This window comes from Heteronotia binoei, chromosome 10 (assembly GCF_032191835.1).
Source record: "Heteronotia binoei isolate CCM8104 ecotype False Entrance Well chromosome 10, APGP_CSIRO_Hbin_v1, whole genome shotgun sequence".
In the NCBI taxonomy this organism is placed as follows: Eukaryota; Metazoa; Chordata; class Lepidosauria; order Squamata; family Gekkonidae; genus Heteronotia; species Heteronotia binoei.
The window spans coordinates 31,928,159-31,952,516 of NC_083232.1; the positions used below are offsets into that span (position 1 = coordinate 31,928,159).

A 24,358-nucleotide genomic window follows, 5' to 3' on the forward strand; every position below is an offset into this window, starting at 1 on the left:
CTAATTTGAAGGAACTCGAATTCTGAAATGCCGGGATTTGTGGTCATTTTTAAGAAATATTGTTTCTTTTGATGCGATTAATCTAATACTTTAAAAAGTACTCACAGTTCTAATAAAAGGAAAGTCAGGTGATTGTGAATGATCATTCTATAATGGCTATTGATCAAAATCCTTTTGCATCATAACACTCTGGACTTTTCCACACACAACCCTCCCCACCACCCAAAGTCAGCATAGGCTTCCCAATCCCCATGTCCCAGAGGGGGATCCCCCGGTTTTACAGGCTTCCCCCCTCCCCTAGCCAGCTGGCTGGCGGGGGAAGCCCCGCCCCCACAGCTATCATGCACCTCCATGAACGATTCCCATAGGGAATAATGGGGAATTGATCCGTGGGTATCAGGGGCTCAGGGGGGCTGTTTTTTGAGATAGAGGCACCAAATTTTCAATATAGCATCTAGTGCCTCTCCGCAATATACCCCCCCAAGTTTCAAAAAGATTGGGCCAAGGGGTCCAATTCTATGAGCCCCAAAAGAAGGTGCCCCTAGCCTTCATTATTTCCTATGGAAGGAAGGCATTTAAAAAGGTGTGCAGTCCCTTTAAATGTGATGGCCAGAACTCCCTTTGGAGTTCAATGATGCTTGTCACACCCTTGTTCCTGGCTCCACCCCCAAAGTCTCCTGGCTCCACCCCCAAAGTCCCCAGATATTTCTTCAATTGGACTTGGCAACCCTAAGTCAGCACCATGTTTTCTTTTCTGCACCTCTAACCCCATTGTCCTGTCTGCTTTTATAGAGAAGTACAGGTGCTTGATCTTTCGGGTTTGCTGTTTCTGGATCATAATACTTTTAGTAGTCAGACTTTTCTAGAAATATTTCAGGAGCACAGTTATTTCCTTCTGCATATACTTGTCAGAAATTATCAGTTCTTGATCATTATATAACAGATATTCTTCACAAAATAAAAAAGTTAACTAAATGAATAGTCTGTAATATTTTAGTTATATTAGAAAGGAACAGTGCTTACCTCCAGGAAAATGGCACCCAATCCCCACAATGGCAATTTCATCTGCAGTTTCCATTGTTCTACACACCTCTTGTGAACTCAAAAATATTTCAACTGAATTGCAAGCGTTGCCCTATATTGTCAGACCACTGGTCCCTCTAACTCAGACTGGCAGATTTCTCAATATTTGTTGCATGAGATCTTTAAATAGAGGTGCCAGATCTTTAAATAGAGGTGCCAGTCTGATGTGACTCATATATATCAGTCAATTAACCTTTCACTTTTTGCTTTCAGCCTTACGGGAAATAAATTGTAAGCAAATTGGGAGGGACATCGCTGATTACTCTGACATTTAAACTGTACTTTTGTTTCCTCTTCCCAAGAATTTAGATGTCAGCCAGATATCAAGAGCCAAAAGGCTAATGTTCGTTGGCTATTAGCCAATATCTCGTGGCCATCAACCAGTTGATCCACAACCAGACCAAAGTAAATCTGGTTAATGTCTGTTTGTTTTATTTAAGTTTTATTGTGATTTACGATACAATGCAAAGCAGTGTTACACCCTTTTAAGTTCAATGATGCCTGTCGTGCCTGCCCCAGACCCCACCCTTGCTAACTCAGAGCAGGAGCCACCTGAAACTGATCAGGCCACACCGGGCCCCAGCTCAGCCCCCGCCCTTGCTAACTCCGAGCAGGAGCCACCTGAAACTGATCAGGCCACGCCAGGCCCTAGTGCATCCCCTCCTGAATCACCACCTCCTGTAAGCCGGTTACGTGAGAGGAGGCGACAGGAATTCAGAAACAGACGGAGAGATGCACGCATGCGTGGGAGGAGAGATCTCAGCCCAGAGTACTAACAAGTTAACAAGCCAGCACAGTATATCTGTAGCCCTGACCCCAAGGCAAACTGTGCTGGCAACGAACGACCTTCCTGGGACGTGACTACGCTCTGCACCCTCTTGCTTGCTGCAAGAACCCGTGTGACTCCTGACCCGGCCTGAACCTTGGACTTGGACTTCTGGACTCTGACTTAGCTTTGTGGACTGACCTAGGTAATTGGCGTTGTTTTCCCTGGCTTCCGACCCCCTGCATTCCTGCGACCAAGCTTTCTGTCTTCTCCTTCGGCCGGACTGATTTACGGTGTTGAAATAATTGGACTGTTTAACGACCACCCCTGCGCTCCTCCCCAGCCGGCTGACAGAGTCCTGGCCAGCTGCCAGACGTCGGCCGCCGTCTTTCCTTATCTGCAAACCCGGGCCGTGACAATGCCAGTGGCCTAAGAAGAATATAACTGACTGGATGGCTCTGTTAGCACCCCTTAAATCTTGATTTTTAAAATATCCTCTTTATAGGTCTTGATGTGTTACTATTTTCCTGTCAGGGAAAAAAAATACTTTTCCACACTAGCCCATTTCAGATAAGTTCTAGTTGTATACAAAAACAATCTCTTAAGGAAGTGTGCATTTTCTTCAAGCCATGTAGCTGTGTGTTTTTGCTTAACACAGGCTCTGTTTAAAAAGTGCCCCCCCCGGTGTGAAGTCCCCCCCCCCTGTGTTAAGTCATTCATGAATTATGGTGACCCTATGGCGTTTTCAAGGCAAGAGTCATTTCGAGGTGGTGTGCCATTTGCATGGCTCCACATCATAATAGCCCTGGTATTCCAAGGAGGTCTTCCATTCCAGTATTTGCTTGGGCTGAGCCCTGCTTAGCTTCTGAGATCAGATGACATCAGGTTAGCCTGGGCTATCCGGGTCAGAGCTTTTCAAAAGCTAGGGAAACAAATATCTCTGTCTTCTAAATTACAAAAATAAGTTCCTTTTCTTTACCAAGTCATTCAAAAGGCAAACAAGCATTTTCAAACTTTAATTTGTGGCATAGTGGCAAGTGTATCTGACTAGAATCTGGGCAATCATAACCAAGAAGCCCCATCCTAAAATCCCAATGGCAGGGATATGACAGCAAAGAATTGGCAGCACTAGTCCTATGGCAATTCCACAGGGGGTGGGGAGTCACAAACACCCCCTTGGCAAGGCTGAGACCACATACTGAATGAACCAAAGCAAATAGTCTGGTGTAGTGGTTAGGACGGCGAGCTCTAATCTGCAAGAACCAGGTCAGTTCTGGGTCAGTTCTCTCAGAGCTGTTCTCTCAAAACCAGTTCTCGAAAGAGCTCTCTCAGGCCCCCCTCCCCACCTCACAGAGTGTCAGTTGAGGGGAGGAGAAGGGGAAGGAAATTGTAAGCTGCTCTGAGGGAAGGGCGGAGGATAAATCCAGTCTCTTCTCTTCAAACAGCAGTGTGAGTCTCTAGCAACCTTGACAACACCCATCAGCCAAAGAGCTGTGAACAGCCTTTTCATGTTAGTGTTATATTTTTGTGCTAAATTTTCAATTTAAAAATTAAAAAAAACCTCTTCTTTCTGAGCCAGTGCCCATTGTCACATCTTACGGCAGTAAAATCTGTATATTAAATGTATTGGTTCCATAGATGTATGCCTCCCCCAAAACTCTCACCCAGTGCCTTCTGAAATGCCATCCAGTAAAAAAGATTTCCAGTTAAACAAGATTACTAGCAACGTAAAACAGCTTCCCAAATGCCTGAAAGGCAGCTACGACAGACTGCACTTTTTAGAAGCTTAGAAGTGCTGTACAAACAAGGACTGTGAAGGGTTAATTCTTCACTGAAACAGAGAGCCTTGAGTGACAAGCTGCTCCAAGCAATCTGATTGGTTAGCATCAGCTGAGCAGAGAAAGACTAGAGGGCTGAATGCTAAGGAGAGATTCAGTCAGATTTCTGCCTTGACTGAGTAGAGTCCGATTTCAGCCTTAGCTGAGAAGAGTTGAGTATTGACAGTTTCTGAATTCAGTCCTAACTAAGAGCAGTTTAACACAGCCAAGAGAACTTGGGAAAGTTGGCAAGGAAGAGTGGGTAGTTAGTGAACACTCCCATTCAGACCAGGAAAGGGGAAAGATCTTTTAGAGAGAGAAGAATTTTCTCTACCAAGATAGAAACAGAGAGATAGCTCTGAAGAGTGGAGATATCCGTGGTCTACTGTAGTTAGAAACTGTCTTGTGAAATTTTAATGATTTAGATAAATCTCAAGAAGAGTACTGGTGTGATTAGAGAAGGGTTTGGGGGTACAGGATAGAGGGTCCCAGCCTTTTGAAAACCAAATAATTTACTGCCTGGTCTTTTTTAAATGGAGATACCAGGGATTGAACCTGGTGGATACTGCCTCTGGCCCATGGGATTTAGATGTTGACTGTTCATCATTGCATTCACAGGCTCAGGGGGAAAACAGAAACCTCCTGTCCCCTGCTCCACTGGTCATTACTGTCCACCAGGGACCAAGCACCCAATGCAATACAAATGTGCATCTGGCACTTGGAGCAACAGAAAAGGCCTAGCATTGGAAGAGGAGTGTGAGCCGTGTCCAGCATGATGGTTCTGCGGGTGCACAGGGCCCTTCAGGGAGCTGCAGTGCCAGACATTTCTGTCCCGAGGGTAAATAGGAGACAGCAAGAGCTGAGACTGAGCTCAGCTTCTCTATAACTGTTCATTATTGGCAGGGCTTTTTTTGTAACAGGAACTCCTTTGCATATTAGGCCATACCCCCCCTGATGTAGCCAATCCTCCAAGAATTTCAGAGCTCTTATAGCAAGGCCTACTGTAAGCTCTTAGAGGATTGGCTATATCAGGGGTTTGTTGCCTAATATGCAAAGGAGTTCCTGCTGCATAAAGAGGCCTGATTATTGGAGTCGGGTGTATTATGGAGTTGGATGTGTATGCTTAGGGTTCCTGATCCCAAGGCTGGGGCAAGGGATCTCCTGCTTTTGGGGGCTTCTGCTCACCTCCCAAAATGCTGCCTCCAAATACCAATGTCGCACTGTGACATCCCCGACACAATGATATCACATGGAAGCCACTTAAGACACATCTCCACCTTGACTGTCAACAGGTTTCCCAAGCTCCTGTCCTCAAAGAGCCTCATTATGGGCAGTGGCACACTACACAATGACATCACCCAGAAGTGAAATATCGCGCCAAGTACATGATGCAGGGACTTTCTAGGAATTCAGGGAAAACTCATAAGAACATAAGAGAAGCCATGTTGGATCAGACCAATGGCCCATCCAGTCCAACACTCTGTGTCACACAGTGGCCAAAAACCCAGGTGCCATCAGGGGGTCCATTAGTGGGGCCAGGACACTAGAAGCCCTCCCATGCCCCGCCCCCACACCAAGAATACAGAGCATCACTGTCCCAGACAGAGAGTTCCATCAATATGCTGAGGCTAACAGCCACTGATGGACCTTTGCTCCATATGTTTATCCAATCCCCTCTTGAAGCTGTCTATGCTGGCAGTTGTCACCATCTCCTGGGCAGTGAATTCCATGTGTTCATCACCCTTGGGTGAAGAAGTACTTCCTTTTATCCGTTCTAACATGACTGCTCAGCAATTTAATTGTATGTCCATGAGTTCTCGTATTGTGAGAAAGGGAGAAAAGTACTTCTTTCTCTGCCTTCTCTATCCCATGCATAATCTTGTAAATCTCTATCGTGTCACCCCTCAGTCGATGTATCTCCAAGCTAAAGAGCCCCAAGTGTTTTAACCTGTCTTCATAGGGAAAGTGTCCCAACCCTTTAATCATTCTAGTTGCCCTTTTCTGCACTTTTTCCAATGCTATAATAGTGTTGTGTCTCACTAATGCCTGTAAATGGCAGAAGCAGGCTCAGTCAACTAACACTGACTGATATGGCTCCCAGATGTCAGGCACTTGTCACCTACTAACAGAGAAATATGTGATCGACAATTAAAGCATGCTACACTCTACAGGGTTGCCATAAGTAGGCTGTGACCTCACAGCACTTTCCCTCACCAACACACTAACCTGATGGTATACGGCAATCATATTTGTATTGCCTCTGGTCTTCATACTGGTTCTTGTTCTGATTATTTTTAGTTATTCTTTTTGAGTGGGAAAGGTGAATGATAGGGCAAATGAATGAGGCTGAAGAGGAGGTAATGAAATTAACAGCAAATGCAATCTGAAAAGTCAGAGGCTGCAATCCACACACTAAGTAATACACTTTCAATCCACTTTCAATGCACTTTCTGACTGGATTTTACTGTGCGAATTCACAAAATCCATTTTGAAAGTGAACTGAAAGTGAATTGAAAGTGCATTATTCAATGTGTGTGATCACAACCAGAGACAGCCATCTGCAGATTGAAGAGAGAAGAACCAATCTGTACAAAAAAGACCAAATAAGCAAGATTTTAAAAAGACACATGAATAAAACTAGCTAGTTTCAACTGGATTCTGATAAGAAAAAGAGCCCTGCTGGATAGACCAGTGGCCCATCTCAGCATGGTACAATACCATAGTGCCCACCCTTCAAAGTAGCCATTTTCTTCAGAGCTGATCTCTGCCAGCTGAAGCTAAGTTGTAAAAAGTGGGAGATCTCCAGGCCCCACCTGAAAGTTGGCAATCCTACCTCCAATGCTCCTCAGGAGGCCTGGTTCACTGAAAGTGGGCTTTCTGAGTGCAAAAGTATGTGGAATAACTAATTTCTCTCCTCCCAGCCCCAACTAATCACTCTAGCCTGGCTAGTATGTGGTACCCCTGTGTGGAAAAGCAGCTCAGCACTTGGATTAGGTTAAAACAGCTGTCTGAGATCTTTACAAGATGAAAGATCTTTATTTCTAAGAAACTCTCTCTCTAGAACAATAGCACAGAGCTGGGGAACCTGTATAGACACAGCAGAACACAGGGCAGGTGCTATGGAGAACCAGGAAAATAAAAGAGGGGAAAATAACATCCTGCTTAAATTCCACTGAACTATTTATCTTGCCGTTCCTTCTGAGAAATGAACACAAGCCAGCAATGACAGTATAATAAAGGATTGTCTTGGCATCCAAGCAGACTACCCTTTGTTCTCTCCCATTCCTCTGAATTTTGCCCTGAGTGAGTTGAACATTAACCCTTTTCCTCCTTAGTGGGGAGGACTTCGGTATGGCCAGTCTGGCATGAAGGAGCTGAATTAGCTCATCTCCACCATGACTGCCTTCACCGATCAGACCAAGCCATTCACTGCTGGTTTGGGCTCCTGTACATGACATAAAAAGTAACCTGTCTCCAGCAAAGCGGCAAATGGTGTTGCCCTACCCTGGACCCCTCTTCGAACAAACATGTGGACAAAGGAGACCCAATAGATGTTGTTTACCTTGACTTCCAGAAAGCTTTTGATAAAGTTCCTCATCAAAGGCTCCTTAGAAAGCTCGAGAGTCATGGAGGTAAAGGACAGGTCCTCTTGTGGATCAAAAACTAGCTGATTAATAGGAAACAGAGAGTGAGTATAAATGGGCAGTCTTCGCAGTGGAGGATGGTAAACAGTGGGGTGCCACAGGGCTCAGTACCCATGCTCTTTAACTTGTTCATAAATGATTTGGAGTTGGGAATCAGCAGTGAAGTGGCCAAGTTTGCAGATGACACTAGATTGTTCAGGGTGGTGAGAACCAGAGAGGATTGTGAGGCACTCCAAAGGGATCTGTTGAGGCTGGGTGAGTGGGTGTCAACGTGGCAGATGAGGTTCAGTGTGGCCAAGTGCAAAGTAATGCACATTGGGGCCAAGAATCCCAGCTACAAATACAAGTTGATGGGGTGTGAACTGGCAGAGACTAACCAAGAGAGAGATCTTGGGGTAATGGTAAATAACTCACTGAAAATGTCAAGACAGTGTGCGATTGCAATAAAAAAGGCCAATGTCATGCTGGGAATTATTAGGAAGGGAATTGATAACAAATCAGCCAGTATCATAATGCTCCTGTATAAACCGATGATGCAGTCTCATTTGGAGTACTGTGTGCAGTTCTGGTCACCACACCTCAAAAAGGATATTATAGCATTGGAGAAAGTCCAGAAAAGGGCAACTAGAATGATTAAAGGGTTGGGAAAATTTCCCTATGAAGAAAGACTGAAACGCTTGGGGCTCTTTAGCTTGGAGAAACGTCGACTGTGGGGTGACATGATAAGAGGTTTACAAGATAATGCATGGGATGGAGAAAGTAGAGAAAGAAGTACTTTTCTCCCTTTCTCACAATACAAGAACTCGTGGGCATTCGATGAAATTGCTGAGCAGTCAGGTTAAAAGGGATAAAAGGAAGTACTTCTTCACCCAAAGGGTGATTAACATGTGGAATTCACTGCCACAGGAGGTGCTGGCAGCTACAAGCATAGACAGCTTCAAGAGAGGGTTAGGTAAAAATATGGAGCAGAGGTCCATCAGTGGCTATTAGCCACAGTTTGTGTGTGTGTGTGTGTGTATAATTTTCTTTTGGCCACTGTGTGACACAGAGTGTTGGACTGGATGGGCAATTGGCCTGATCCAACATGGCTTCTCTTATGTTCTTATGACAGCCATCTGCAGGTTGAAGAGAGAAGAACCAATCTGTACAAAAAAGACCAAAATAAGCAAGATTTTAAAAAGACACCTGAACAAAACTAGCTGGTCTCAACTGGATTTTGGTAAGAAGAAGAGCCCCACTGGATAGACCAGTGGCTTATCTAGTCCAGCATCCTGTCCCACACAGTGGCTAACCAGTTCCTCTGGAGGTTCACCCATAGAGCCAAAGCCTTCCCCTGCCTTTGTCCCCTGGCTCTGGGATTCAGAGATTTAGTGCCTCTACATATGGAGATTCCCTTTAGTTACCGTGACTAGCAGCCACTGATAGGCTTATCCTCCATGAATCTAATTCCCTTTTAAAGCTGCTTATTCCTGTGGCCATCACTATATCCACTGGTAGCACATTCCACATTTTAATCACTCATTGTGTAAAGAATTATACCAACCCATAGATGGAGGAAGGGCAACAGAAGTATACACAAGACACCTTTAACTTAGCTGAAAAAAGCTCACCCAACTTGCAACTCAATATCAAGTCAACACAAAAAGACTGCATACTGTCACACTTCCACACCATTAATTATTCCTGTTTGGGCTGGCCACCCAGTATGAGAGCATCAATGTGAGATCAGTCAGCTTTTAATTTAATATTCTACCTTTAATTTGAGTAAAAGTTATGTACATAGTGCATGAACCAAAATCACAGGTCTCAGTGCTCACATCCTAAAAGATCCCACAGTTGTTACAAATGAAGGAACACTGTTTCTCATAAGAACATAAGAGAAGCCATGTTGGATCAGGCCAATGGCCCATCCAGTTCAACACTCTGTGTCACACAGTGGCCAAAAAACCCAGGTACCATCAGGAGGTCCATCAGTGGGGCATGTGGTACAACCAGAAGGAGCCCCAAAGTGAACACAGCAAATACAAATTTAAATTCTCTGCTTGCTGCCATGATCCCTTTTGGAGGGTCACACACAAGGAAGAAGACATGGGTACTCCACCCAAAGCATACCTGAAGTTCCTCAGCCCTCCCCATCCCTGGCTTTCATACTCTGCGTGACTGAGAGGTTGATAGGCTTATCCTCCATGAATCTAATTCCCTTTTAAAGCTGCGTAAGAGGATTTGAACTAGCTGTTGGGGAACCCTAGAACACTTCTTCCCTACCCTTACCATTTCTGTTGTTGTTCAGTCACACAGTCGAATCCTTACCATAGACTGCTACAAATCAGATCCTCATGTCCACCCTAGGGTTGCCAGGTCTGTGTTGGAAAATACCTGGAGACTATGAGGATGGATCCAGGAGAGCAATAGCACAGAGCTGGGGAACCTGCATAGACAGCAGAACATGGGGCAGGTGCTATGGAGAAACAGGAAAATAAAAGAGGGAAAAATAACGTTCTTTTGAAGTTCCACTGAACTGTTTATCTTGCCATTCCTTTCTGAGAATTGAACACAAGCCAGCAATGACAGAACCCTTTGTTCTGCTCCATTCCTCTGGACTTTGCTAATTCACCCTGAGTGAGTTGAACATTAACCCTTTTCCCCCTTAGTGGGGAGGATTTCTATGTGGCCAGTCTGGCATGAAGGGGCTGTATTACCCCATCCCCACCATGGCTGCCTTGACCAATCAGACCAAGCCATTCACTGACATAAAAAAGTATTGCCTGTCTCCGGCAATGTGGCAAATGATGTTGCCCTACCCTAGACTCGGGGCCGGCCCTGCCACTAGGCAAACTAGGAAATTGCCTAGACTTGCCTAAGGTGCCAGTCAGTCTACGGCCAGCCCTGCCTGGACTCCACCTTGTTAAAGGAACTGTCAGGCTGACTCTGCATCCATTACCAAGGAGAACTAGCAGCCCAGGAAGCTCACTTGAGATCGGAACCATTAACAGGGCACCCTTCAGCAGGCAAGGCAGAAGGAAGGCAGTTCCCCCAAAATAATCAGGCCAAAAGAAAAGCTACAGCCGGACTCAAAGTGATGGACTATACCAGCCTCTGTTCCATGGGACGTCCTGAAGCCTGCACGTAGGCAGGAAGACAAGAACTTGTATAAATGGAAACATAGCAACGAGATACAGAAGAAATTTAGCCTCTTTGCTAATCTTCTTAATCATTTCCTTAAATAAATATTTTCCTTATTTCTCAACCAAAACCTCCCCTCCCTTGGAGCTGTGGCCACATCACACACACCCATACCATACCAAACCTTTAATGGCATAACAGTTGCAAATAAAAATACACAGAATATAAAAATTTAAACATTGGAGATAAAATCAAAATGAAACCGAGCTTACAGAAGCATCACGCCATCTTTAACACAATTGAGATAGTAGCACCACTAAATTATATTGTTTTAGACTGTTTTTAGATTATTTAATGTTTAATTGTGAATTAGGGTGGCCAGACCGTCCCAGGCGCCCGGGAATGTCCCGGTTCTGGCCCCCTATTCCCACCTCCCGGGCTGGCTATACCGGGACCATTTAGAGGTCCCGGTTTAGCCAGCCCCGGAGGCGGTGGGCCGCGGGCGCCGGCGGGGAAGGCGGTGAGTGAGGGAGCGTCCCTGCGCGTGCGAAGGGCCCCTGCACACGCGCAGGGACGCTCCCTCCCTCACTCGCCGCCTTCCCCGCCCGCGCGCGGGGCCCGGTGGCGGTGGCGGAGGCCTCTCCGCGGCCTCCGCTGGTCGCTGGAAGCCCTCCAGAGACTCTGGAGGGCCTCCAGCGACCAGCGGAGGCCGCGGAGAGGCTGCGGAGCAGCCGGCGCTGGTCCCGGAAGGCCTTCCAGAGACTCTGGAGGGCCTTCCGGGACCAGTGCCAACCAGCGAAGGCCTCTCCGCGGCATCCGCTGGTCGCTGGAGGCCCTCCAGAGACTCTGGAGGGTCTCCAGCGACCAGCGGAGGCCGCGGAGAGGCCGCGGAGCAGCCGGCGCTGGTCCCGGAAGGCCTTCCAGAGACTCTGGAGGGCCTTCCGGGACCAGCGCCGACCAGCGAAGGCCTCTCTGCGGCCTCCGCTGGTCGCTGGAGGCCCTCCAGAGACACTGGAGGGCCTCCAGCGACCAGCGGAGACCGCAGAGAGGCCGCAGAGCAGCCGGCGCTGGTCCCGGAAGGCCTTCCAGAGACTCTGGAGGGCCTTCCGGGACCAGCGCCGACCAGCAAAGGCCTCTCCGCGGCCTCCGCTGGTCGCTGGAGGCCCTCCAGAGACCAGCGGAGGCCGCGGAGCAGCCGGCGCTGGTCCCGGAAGGCCTTCCAGAGACTCTGGAGGGCCTTCCGGGACCAGCGCCGACCAGCGAAGGCCTCTCCGCGGCCTCCGCTGGTCGCTGGAGGCCCTCCAGAGACTCTGGAGGGCCTCCAGCGACCAGTGGAGGCCGCGGAGAGGCCGCACAGCAGCCGGTGCTGGTCCCGGAAGGCCTTCCAGAGGTCCCGGAAGGCCTTCCAGAGGCTGCGGAGAGGCCGGCGCTGGTCGCTGGAGGTCCTCCAGAGACCAGCGGAGGCCCCCCCCCCGGCCTCCGCCAGCCTCGCCAGCAGCACCAGCCGCCGGGAGGAGAGGCCGTCACCCGCCCTGGAAGAAGGTAAGCAGGGAGGGTGGGGCCGAAAGCGGGGGGGGCTGGCGGGAGGGGGCGGTCTTCCTTCCTTCCCTCCCCCCTCCCTTCCTTTCTTCCTTCCTTTCTTCCTTCCCTCCCTCCTCCCTTCCTTCCCTCCCTCCCTCCTCCCTTCCTTCCCTCCCTCCTCCCTTCCTTCCTTCCCTTTCTTCCCTCCCTCCCTCCTCCCTCCCTCCCTTCCCTCCCTTCCTTTCTTCCCTCGCTCCCTCCCTCCTTATGTTCTTATGTGACACAGAGTGTTGGACTGAATGGGCCACTGGCCTGATCCAACAGGGCTTCTCTTATGTTCTTATGTGACGCAGAGTGTTGGACTGAATGGGCCACTGGCCTGATCCAACAGGGCTTCTGTTATGTTCTTATGTGACGCAGAGTGTTGGACTGGATGGGCCACTGGCCTGATCCAACAGGGCTTCTGTTATGTTCTTATGTGACGCAGAGTGTTGGACTGGATGGGCCACTGGCCTGATCCAACAGGGCTTCTGTTATGTTCTTATGTGACGCAGAGTGTTGGACTGGATGGGCCACTGGCCTGATCCAACAGGGCTTCTGTTATGTTCTTATGTGACGCAGAGTGTTGGACTGGATGGGCCACTGGCCTGATCCAACAGGGCTTCTCTTATGTTCTTATGTGACACAGAGTGTTGGACTGGATGGGCCACTGGCCTGATCCAACAGGGCTTCTCTTATGTTCTTATGTGACACAGAGTGTTGGACTGGATGGGCCACTGGCCTGATCCAACAGGGCTTCTCTTATGTTCTTATGTGACACAGAGTGTTGGACTGGATGGGCCACTGGCCTGATCCAACAGGGCTTCTCTTATGTTCTTATGTGACGCAGAGTGTTGGACTGGATGGGCCACTGGCCTGATCCAACAGGGCTTCTGTTATGTTCTTATGTGACGCAGAGTGTTGGACTGGATGGGCCACTGGCCTGATCCAACAGGGCTTCTGTTATGTTCTTATGTGACGCAGAGTGTTGGACTGGATGGGCCACTGGCCTGATCCAACAGGGCTTCTCTTATGTTCTTATGTGACACAGAGTGTTGGACTGGATGGGCCACTGGCCTGATCCAACAGGGCTTCTCTTATGTTCTTATGTGACACAGAGTGTTGGACTGGATGGGCCACTGGCCTGATCCAACAGGGCTTCTCTTATGTTCTTATGTGACGCAGAGTGTTGGACTGGATGGGCCACTGGCCTGATCCAACAGGGCTTCTGTTATGTTCTTATGTGACGCAGAGTGTTGGACTGGATGGGCCACTGGCCTGATCCAACAGGGCTTCTCTTATGTTCTTATGTGACGCAGAGTGTTGGACTGGATGGGCCACTGGCCTGATCCAACAGGGCTTCTCTTATGTTCTTATGTGACACAGAGTGTTGGACTGGATGGGCCACTGGCCTGATCCAACAGGGCTTCTCTTATGTTCTTATGTGACGCAGAGTGTTGGACTGGATGGGCCACTGGCCTGATCCAACAGGGCTTCTGTTATGTTCTTATGTGACGCAGAGTGTTGGACTGGATGGGCCACTGGCCTGATCCAACAGGGCTTCTCTTATGTTCTTATGTGACGCAGAGTGTTGGACTGGATGGGCCACTGGCCTGATCCAACAGGGCTTCTGTTATGTTCTTATGTGACGCAGAGTGTTGCACTGGATGGGCCATTGGCCTGATCCAACATGGCTTCTCTTATGTTCTTATGTGACAATACTGACTTTGGTGGACCCAAGCACTGATTCAGTGTAAGGGAGCTTTGTGTTTGTGACTGGAGTGGACAATACTGACTTTGGTGGACCCAAGCACTGATTCAGTGTAAGGGAGCTTTGTGTTTGTGTCTTCTGGTGCAATTTTGTTCTCAGATCCTGTATTTACTTCATCAGTATATGGGATAAGGCACTTTCTCAACTGTGCTGCATAATGCAGCCTATTTATTTTGTCCTGTTGGCTCTGTTGGCTCTATCTGTGCCACCTTCATCACTTTCGGGGTGTGGATCCCCCAGTGGGGTGGTCTCCCGACTCCCTCCGCCGGCTGTTTCTGATAGCCCTGCGCCCCCTCTTTCATTTGATATGTGTCCCGTGCGGGTGCCACCCTCCCGCCGGGAGATGCCGCAAAATGAGCCCCCTTGAGGCTTATGGCGGCAGGGCTCGGGGGAAGCGAGCTAGACTGCTGTTCTTTTGAGGGGTTATAGAGTGTTTCGAGCCCGTCCCTGTGGCATCGGTCCCATCGTTGTAGGGCCCAGGGGGCCGGCGCAGCGGCCCGCTGAAGCAGCCTGTCGGTCACTTCCGGGTTCCTGTCCTGCATCTCGACCTGTGTTATTAGTGACAGGCTGCTTCGGCGGGCTGCTGCGCCGGCCCCCTGGGTCCCACAATGATGGGACCGATGCCACAGGGACGGGCTCGAAACACTCTATAACCCCTCAAAAGAACAGCAGTCTAGCTCACTTCCCCCGAGCCCTGCCGCCATAAGCCTCAAGGGGGCTCATTTTGCGGCATCTCGCGGCGGGAGGGTGGCATCCGCACGGGACACATATCAAATGAAAGAGGGGGCGCAGGGCTATCAGAAACAGCCGGCGGAGGGAGTCGGGAGACCACCCCACTGGGGGATCCACACCCCGAAAGTGATGAAGGTGGCGCAGATAGAGCCAACAGAGCAAACAGGACAAAATAAATAGGCTGCATTATGCAGCACAGTTGAGAAAGTGCCTTATCCCATATACTGATGAAGTATATACAGGATTTGAGAACAAAATTGTTTCCGGCGGTGATATTTGGGGGATTTTTGGGGACGTCACAGGAAGTGCTGTGAAGTCACTTCCTGTTTCCGGCAGTGGCATTTGGGGGAAATGATGTCATTTGGGGGAAGTGATGTCACAGGAAGTGATATCACTTCCCGTTTCCGGCAGGTGGCGCGGGGAAATGATGTCACAGAAAGTGGTGTCACTTCCTGTTTCCGGCGGTGGCATGACATCACCGGAAGTGACGTCACTTCCTGTTTCCGGCGGCGCGTGCCCCTGCCTCCCCCCTTCCCCCCCAAGGTGTCCCTGGCTGGCTTTCAGACATTATGGTCATCCTATTGTGAATTGTATTTAATTGTATTATCCTGTTTTTATTGTTATAACATGGCTTATGCCATGTCCTGTAAGCCGCCCTGAGCCTGCCTCGGCAGGGAGGGCGGGGTATAAATAAAAATTTATTTATTTATTTATTCTTACATGGTCAGATTTAAATTTAAGGATGTCAGTCAAAAATTTTGCCACCGCCTCGCTAACCTCCCCCTCAGTATCATTCAATAAATTCAATAAATAATAACAGGGTGGCAGAACAGACAAATCTTGGGAGAAAGAAAGCTTGCAAAATAAATCTTTACGGAGATTATGATAAAAGGAACAATCAAGCAATATATGCTGAATTGAGTCGGGAATATTCGCTCCACAGGAACAGAGTCTGTCGCCTAAAGGGACTCAATGATATCTCCCTTGTAAAACTTTGGAGGGAAACACATTTAGACTAGCCAACATAAATACCCTGCGATGACTTGGAATGGTTAAGTCTGATAGATAATGGGGCATGTTGTTGCAGGAAGCATAAAGATCTAAGGAAGCTGGGGAGCAAATATAAGGGTCTGTTGGATGTAGTTTTTTTTCCTCCAACTCCAACAGTCTCAATTTAATACATCTGAATTTAATACATGATTTTCCGGGACGCACTAGCCATTTGGGAGGTAAACTCTATGGTACAATAGATAATGATGTCACTTCCGGGTGACCTCATTGCGTCGTGCACGTGTGCAAAAGTTGCCCACCAGGCAATGCTGGGGACTTGGCAACCCTAAGCATGGCCTTAGATTACCACTCTCTATCTCACAAATTGCACAGAGAGCCTTTGCTTTAAGTTAAGAAACCATTACTGGTGGATTTATTTAAAGAAACATAACATATAAGTGTAGTGGAGAGAAAGAGTGACTTTTCTAGCTAACTATGGATGGCTTTGGATAGATAGTAGGCCATCTGCTTAGTTCAGATCAGGAGGAAAGACACCATGCTGTTCCTCCTGATGCATGGAGGGAAGAAGAAAGAAGAGGAGGAGAACAAACAAGAAGAGAGGTCCCTGAGATTACATTCTACTGGTTAGAGAGGGTGAGTGAAAGCAGAGCAGACAGGAAGGCAACTGATACTGTCCTAGCCATCTAGCTTGCTTTATGGTGTTTGTAGTCTTGGAGTGATTGTACTAGGGTTGCCAAGTCCAACTCAAGAAATATCTGGGGACTTTGGGGGTGGAGCCAAGAGCAAGGTTGTGACAAGCATAATTGAACTCCAAAGGGAGTTCTGGCCATCACTTTTAAAGGGACCACACACCTTTTAAATGCCTTCCCTCCATTGGAAATGAAGGATAGGAGCACATTCTTTCGGGGCTCATAGAATTGGACCCCTGGTCCAATCTTTTTGAAATTTGGAGGGTCTTTTGAGGACAGGCACTGGATGCCATGCAGAAAAGTTTGCGCCTCTACCTCAAAAAACAGCCCCCCCCAAGCTCTATATACCGGTGCACCAATTCTCCATTATACCCTGTGGGAATCGGTCTCCATAGGGAATAATGGAGTGCCCAGCAGACGTTTTCCTCCCACACTTTCTGATGGCCCTGAAGTGGCGGGGGACCTCCAAACCTGGGGATCCCCAGCTCCCACGTGGGGATTAGCTACCCTAGATTGCACTACTTGGGAGAAGTGACCATAATGCTGATTTCACCATTTGTATAAATAGAAAGTTGCCCAAAAAGACCAACACAACCACTTTTAACTTTAAAAGGGGTAACTTCTCAGAGATGAGGGGGCATGTGAAGAGGAAAGTAAAAGGAAAGGTTAAAAGGGTCAAAACCCTTAGGAAAGCTTGGAGACTATTTAAAACTACAGTTTTAGAGGCTCAGATAAAATATATATTGCAGGTTAGGAAAGGCACAAATAGGTATTGAAAGAAGCCTGCATGGTTAACAAACAAATTAATGGAAGCTGTAAAAGGTAAGGATTCCTTTAAGTGATGGAAAGCTAGTCCCATTGAGGTTAATAAAACGGAACACAAGCTGTAGCAAAGGGAATATGAGGAGCATATTGCAAAAAGCATAAAGACCAACAATAAAAATTTCTTCAAACACATTAGAAGCAGGAAACCAGCCAGGGAGGCAGTGGGGCCTTTGGATGACCAAGGGGTAAAAGGATTACTGAAGGACAATAGGGAAATGGCTGAGAAGCTGAATGCATTTTTTCCCTCCATCATCACTGTGAAAGATGAGAAGTGCTTGCCTACTCCAGAACTGCTGATTTCAGGATGGGTGATGAAAGACCTGAGTCAGATTGAGGTGATGAGAGAGGAGGTCCTATGACTGATAGACAATTTAAAAACTGGTAAGTCACCAGGCCCGGATGGCATACATCTAAGAATTCTGAAAGATTTGTGTCCAGAAGAAAAAAGGGAGCCTTGGCCTTTTTGTAGATTAGGAACTGAACAGGAAAAGTACGCCTGACAGACAGCCAATCACTCAAATTCAAGATGCACTTAATGAACTAGGAGGCAAACCTTGGTCTTCAGTCTGAGACCAGGGGAAAGCATACCAGCAAGGATATATCACAGAACTGAACTGCCTTTATTACACCTTGGCAGAGCCAGCTCACCTACTATGCAAACTAGGCCATTGTCTAGGGCACTGGGAGGGTGGGGGCGTCGAATTTGCCTGCCTCCTCTGCCCGACTACTGCCGCTGCCACCACCACCTGCCTCTCCTTTCCCTTCCCTTCTCCTCCCCCCTGGCACAATCAGAGTGCACTGTGCCTGGGCCCTGCTGGCCATGATGTGGTATGCATCTTATCTTTTGAAGAATGTGCTGGCTTGGCTCCCCCTTCCTTCTGGTTCTGGAAAGGAGGGGGGAGAAGCCTCCAGTGTGTTCTTCGAAAGATAAGATACATGCCACATCACAGCCAGTATGGCCCAGGTGCGGCACGCTCTGATCGCGCAGAGGGGGAGGCAACGGAAAGGGAAGGAGGGTGCAGACAGGTGCCAGACCTTGGCGTGGTGCCCTAGGGGAGGGTGGCGAAGCCCGGCGCTGTGTTGCAGCACTGTGGGGTGGGGGGGTTGCGGGGTAGCACCTGCCTGGGGTGCCACATGCCCTTGTGGTCCAGATTCCCTTATTAATGCACTCTGCGGTCTTCCAGAGATTTATGGAATAGTGCCTTGAAGATCTTAGAGTTTAAATCTGTGTTCCATACTTGGATGATGTTTTGATTTATAGTGATGCCTGTGAAGAACATAGGGAAAATGTGAGAGATTTGAGATTCTGTAAATGTGATAACAATAACATTCACAGAAATAGCACATCAAACTCAAAGCTTCCAAGTGTAATTTCATTAAAAGATAAGTATACTATGCAGAATGGTGGTATCTTATCTGCTGAGGGTTACAGAATGGATCCAAATGATGCTTTGGCAATTCACAGTCTAGCAGAAGAAGCCACAAGGACTGTTGAGGAATATGGATGCTGATGCATTATCTAGAATGCACTTGATACAGACAAGTATATAACTCAGCATATCAGATAAAATCCTACGTCACAGAAAATTGAACAAAAATACAGCAATAGTACCCTGCAAAGCCCTACGAGCTGCAGGCCACAAGTCCACTGACGTACTGGGTCTTAAAGAATGTGGTCTGGCCAGATCTCTTTGCTGTGGCCCAGAGGCTCCTCTCATGCTGTCTGATGAGAGGGCAGAGTGAGTGGGTTTTTCCCCATGTGGGTAACATTGTCAGCTCTCATTGCTCATGCCTGCTCCCCTTGGACAGTTGAGCAGCTGGTCTTCCTGAAGGTCAACTTGCCACTGTTTGGCTACCCTGTCTTGGACTTTGAGGGTGACTGGTGAGGGTACTTGTGCCTACATCCTCTCTCAGTCTGTCCTGGGAAGTTGGGGCAAAACTCTCTTCCCAAAATTAAAATGAGACTAGAAAGAAGTAACAAGGCCATTAACCAGTTGGATTGGCACAGAAACGGCCCACCACCAATCTCCCCATGGCCATTCTGAATCCACCTGCACCAAAATACTCCTACAGAACCCTTGTATGAATGCAGCACAGGGTGATGCTGAAGATGATGTGCTCAAGTTCGCTCATCGAGTAACCAGTCTCCCCAAGCCAAAATTACATGCTGAAATTAAAACTGGTGCAGCACAAAAACTGGTTTTTGTTTTCATAGAGGTGAAAGGGTAGGGTAGGGCAATGAGACCTGTGTGCCAAACAGAAACCAGCAGAACCCCGGGAGCACCATAAATAATGAAGCTAATTTGCTGTAAGACATTCTTCTTTGCAGGTGTAGGACATAATAGGAAAATAATAACATAGCAAGGTAATGGATTTTTAGGAGACTACAGGACGCAGGGAGTAATAATGGAATGTTTTCTAAAGAGAGTAAACAGAAGAATGAAGAAGCGTTCAATACAGATGTCCAAAGGGAAAGATGGATACTCTCCAGAGCAGGCAAGCCAGGATGATAAATTAAAGGAACACAGAGATAGGAGGCAGGAAAGGGAGAACCTGTGATGAAGGGCAGCATGCAGCACCTAGGCTTAGGCCCCTCAACTGAGGCAGTGATGGTTGGTGTGTACTGCTCCTGCTGAGAGAGGAGGATCAGCGTGGACACAACCTCCTTCCTCTCGCTTTCTGAGGCCTTCCCTGGGGAAATCATGTATAAGGTTTCTCTGGGTTTGCCCTTGGCAAACAAAACATCTCTGGGCTTCTGTGTATTGGGCTGGCCTTGGTTCAGGTGGGCTAGCAAAAGTGCCTGTCCACTCTGCACTTCTGAGTGTTCAGCTGGGCTTCTAGTGTCCTTGCTTCTTTAAAATCCCTTTCTGGGATTCTCTGGTTTGACATTGGTTAGTTCTGTTGGGTTTGCACTGCTGCCATATTGGCACTGGCTTGTGCTGCTGCTGAGCACTACTGCATTGGTTCTGCTGTCCTTACTATCCCCTCCCTTTGTTCAGATTGTGAGTCAGTGCTTGACATTAGTCCTGTTGAGCTGGCATTTGCCACAAGGCGCTGGGTTCTGCTGCTGGATGCTATTAGGTTGGCACTGGGTTCTGCAGCTGGGCACTAGTACATTGCAGTGGTTCTGCTGTCCTTGCAGAAATCCCCCCTCCCCCCGTTTCTTCTTCAGAGATCCTCAGATATGACCTTAGTCATGTTGGGTTTTGGCACTGCCACAATGGCACTGTTTCTGCAGGGCACATTGCATTAGTTCTGCTGCTGACCTCACACAAATCCCAGCGCCCCCCCCCCCCCCACTTTCTCGAGGTTTTCTGGGATATTCTGCTGGGCTTGTATTGCCTTGCTATTTTTCCCCTATTGGAAACAATGGGGGCACCTTTTTGCATGCCCATAGAATTGGACCTTCTGGTCCAACCCTTTTGAAACTTGAGGGTTCTTTTGAGGAGAGGCTCCAGCAACTATGCTACAAATTTGGTGCCCCTACCTCAACCTCCCCACTCCCCGCCAAGACCAGGATAGATTTACCATTGGTTTTAATTGGAGCCCTCTGCTCACGACCTGAGTTCGAGCCCAACGGAAGCTGGTTCAGCTAGCCGGCTCCAGGTTGACTCAGCCTGCCATCCTTTCGAGGTCGGTAAAATGAGTACCCAGCTTGCTAGGGGGAAAGTGTAGATGACTGGGGAAGGCAATGGCAAACCACCCCGTAAAAAGTCTGCCGTGAAAACGTTGTGAAAGCAATGTCACCCCAGAGTCAAAAACGACTGGTTCTTGCACAGGGGACTACCTTTACCTTTAATAGGATATAATAAACCCAGGGCCAGTGCGTGGGAGTCGGCAAACTAGGCAATTGCCTAGGACGCCAGCTCCCAGCAGGTGCAGGGGTAGGGCACCCTCTCCCCGCTCACATCGTCTGAGCCTCCGGCTCATTTTTTCTCAGCTCTGAGGGATCAGAGGAGCTCCCCCAATCCCTCAGAGTCGAGAAAGAATGCTGGGGAAGCAAAGGGCCGAGTGATCTGGCCCCACTCGGCTTTCCCACACTGTGGGAAGGTCGGGGGGGGTGTTTGCATGGAGGGCTGTTTTAGCTTTCTACTTAAAGAATTATGAGGGGAAATATCCTGGCTCAGTGGGTCAGAGGAAACTGTTCTCAACATTCTGGTCAATGAATAGATTGTTGACAGGCACTTTGGAAGTTCATTTATTTTTAATATTATTAAAGTCTTTGTTTTATTAACATACACTAAATCAAATAATTTTCAGTGAATTCCTCAGCAGTGTTACACCCTTCTAGCCCAATTTACTTCAGTGGACTTCAACACTGAGAATCAAGATGGAGCAGAACCATTTTATAATGGCCTCTGATAATTCTGAAAGGGATCAGAAAGGAGTGTCAAATGTCAATGGTGTCAAATGTCAGTGAGAAGTAAAAAAATTAACACAGTCACACTTCCCCTAAAACTCAAGCAGATTGGACATTTGAAGTTCTGTGTTTTTTCCCTCCAGAAAACAGATTTTTGGAGCCATCTAGTGAAAATGTTGTGATGTGGAGTTGGAAATGACTGGTGCTTGCACAGGGGACTGCCTTTTTTTTTTTAGTGAGAGAATGCAAAATAAGGTGAACTATTCCTTAAATCTCACAGCTGTGTTACGAGGAATTCCCTGAATTCTTTACCCAATTTCTCCTTTAAATCCAATAATCCTTTTCCTCTTCAAGAAATCTGGAGTTAGTTTTAAATCAATTCTGTTTTGATCAAAAGAGAAATTCAAAGACTGGAGGGGAATGAAGGATGGTGCTACAAAACTTCAGAATTTCACTTTGTTCAGAATTGCAACTTGTTCAGAGGGGGGCAATGTCTTCCCAAACTGGCCTCCCCTCCTGCTAGAGAACTCTGTGCTGAGCAGGGGTGGAATTCTAGGTGGAGCTCTTTGCATATTAGGCCACACCCCCGTGATGTAGCCAATCCTCTAAGAACTGACAGGGCTCTTTTTTGTAAGCTCTTGGAGGATTGGCTACATCAGGGGGTGTGGCCTAATATGCAAAGGAGCTCCTGCTAGAATTCCACACCTGATGTTGAGTTGCATAAAAACAAATTCTTCAAGAGCTGAAGTTCTAAAAGGGTGTATAGAGTTGTAACGTAACTACAAAAATGAATTGGAGGTGGGGAATCCACTCCCCATAACAATGACATTGGATGCTGGGGATGTATTCAGACCAAAATTCAGCATGTGTACCTTCACAAATAAGTGCTGCATATTGGGGCATAGTGGAATGAAAAAGAACCATGCTACCTGGCCTGGGAGCCACAGGGGCATACACTTCCTGTTTGAGAAAGTTGTTTTAACTATGGTGTACATTAGTTGTGATAGACCTCCCAAATAGTGCAATAAGAGGCCTGCCAGATAAGGCCAAAAAGATCCTGGTCTAAGTCAGACATCTCTGGGGCACTGATCGTAAAAACCTATGGGGATCATACAGGGAGAGGCAGTCCTAGGCCTGTAGCTAACCAGGGGCCCATGGGGCCTGGCCCCCTGACAGGGTTTTGGGGCCCCTCACCCCTTTCCCATGGCCACCCCCTCCTATGTGATTTAAATAGCACCACTGTGCCTCCCATGCCATTTAAAGGCCCACCAATCCGCTGATTGGCAGGCTCTTTAAATTACACGCAAGGGAGAGAAATGGCCCCAGCCTCTCCACCTTTCTGGAAGTGATCATCGCATGAGTCACTGTGGCCTGCCAAGTCTGAGTATAACTTTGGCTCAACCAAAGAGCATGCTGGGTAGGTTCAAAGGAGAACCAACTGCTGCTAGTGCCTCTATACTGTTCCCCCTCCCTTTCTTAGAAGCTCTCTCTGCTTTGAAATGGTGATGTGTGAAAAGTCTTATCTGAACCTTCTCAGCTCAGGCCCGGGGGAGTCCTAGGAGCCTGGTGAAACATCATGGCCAGTACGCCTAATCAACATGAAAATGTATTGGTAACATCTATGTGTGAATGTCCTCTACACAATTTCCCTGCCCGTAGGAATGCTTTTGAAGTACTCTTTATATGCAATGTATTTACTGTATGGTTTCAGTCTCTTCAAGCTTTGGCCTAGGCCGCAAGTGTCCAGTATCAATAAACTAGTTTCTTTGTATCTACATCGACTCCTTATTGAATCTGCAGACTTGACATGGCCAGATCATGGGGGGTGAGATACAAGGCCAGCTGTCTGACCTGCCTCAAGTGGAAAAAGGCAGATCTGGCAGTGGTGGTAACCCAGGCCTCCATGGTCACATTGGTGGCACAGCCTAGCAAGGAATACCACTCAACACTCAAAAAGATCTCTTCACAGTCCACAAAGGTATAAACTTCTGATCTGATATGCCTATATAATCTGTGCCACATCCAGTTTGGTAGCAGAGAAAGTTTGACCAGTGCCTGAGTAGCCAGATAGGCTAAAAAGGCTAGAATTCTGGGCCCTTTATTTTAGCCATGCAGTGCAGCCTTTAGCCCTTTAGCCATGCAGTGCACCAGAAGACCTTGAGCTAGTCACGCTTGGTCTGCTCTACCTCATAAGGTTGTAAGGTTGTAAACTTCCGGCTGGGGTCTGGAGATCTCCAGGTATTACAACTGATCTTCAGACAACAGAAATCAGCTCCCCTGGAGAAAATGGCTGCTTTGGAGAGTGGACTCTCCATGGCTTTGTACCCAGCTGAGGTCCCTTCCCTCCCTTCCCAGGCTCCGCTCCCCCAAAATCTCCAGGTATTTCTCAACTCACTGGCAATCCTGTAATGTTGTTGTGGGGAGAGACAGGGAGAAAAATCCATGCATGCTACCCTGAGCCTGTAAAGAGGAATGTAACATATAATAATGCCATTTTCTGAGAGGGGGGGTTGTGTGCGAAGCAACATACGGTATTTTAAACGAGTATACGAAACTGCCCCTCAGTATGGTTGAGTGAGGATGGATTTAGGCTTTAATTTGTTTACCACTCCAGGCAAAAGAAATGTTCAACATATAAAGAATTCTGGCAATGTGTAAGCAGACTGTGTCTCTTCTAACAGATACTGTAATTTGCGATAGGATATTTATGCGATGACCACTTTTGGATTATTTAAAAAACATTGAGCTCTGACTTCCGTCCTCCCCTGGAGAACTGAAGAGACTGGCGGGTTCCCTGAAGCTCTACCGGCAGTCAGCTGTTTTCCCCTTTTGGTTACTGTGGGTATGACGCGTTTTCGCTACAGCAACGCCCAGCTCAAGCCGGCGGCTCGAAATCGAAATTGAATGTAGGAGCTGCTCATCCGCCTTCACAAAAGAGAAGGCGCGCAAGAGAAGGCGTTGCACATTCATTGAGGAG

The 24,358-nt window shown here is 47.8% G+C and overlaps 1 protein-coding gene across 1 annotated transcript in view; it reads right to left on the bottom strand.

The window, feature by feature from the left end:
* The window catches only part of LOC132578381 (uncharacterized), a 38,155-nt gene extending 13,804 nt beyond the window's left edge, over positions 1 to 24,351 (bottom strand). Inside the window, exons 1-2 of the mRNA XM_060248338.1 lie at positions 24,219 to 24,351; positions 23,233 to 23,306 (exon numbers count right to left, since the gene is read on the bottom strand). Coding sequence (XP_060104321.1) covers positions 23,233 to 23,306; positions 24,219 to 24,351 — 207 coding nt within the window. The remainder of the gene's footprint in view (positions 1 to 23,232; positions 23,307 to 24,218) is intronic.
* Between the last annotated feature and the right edge of the window lie 7 nt (positions 24,352 to 24,358).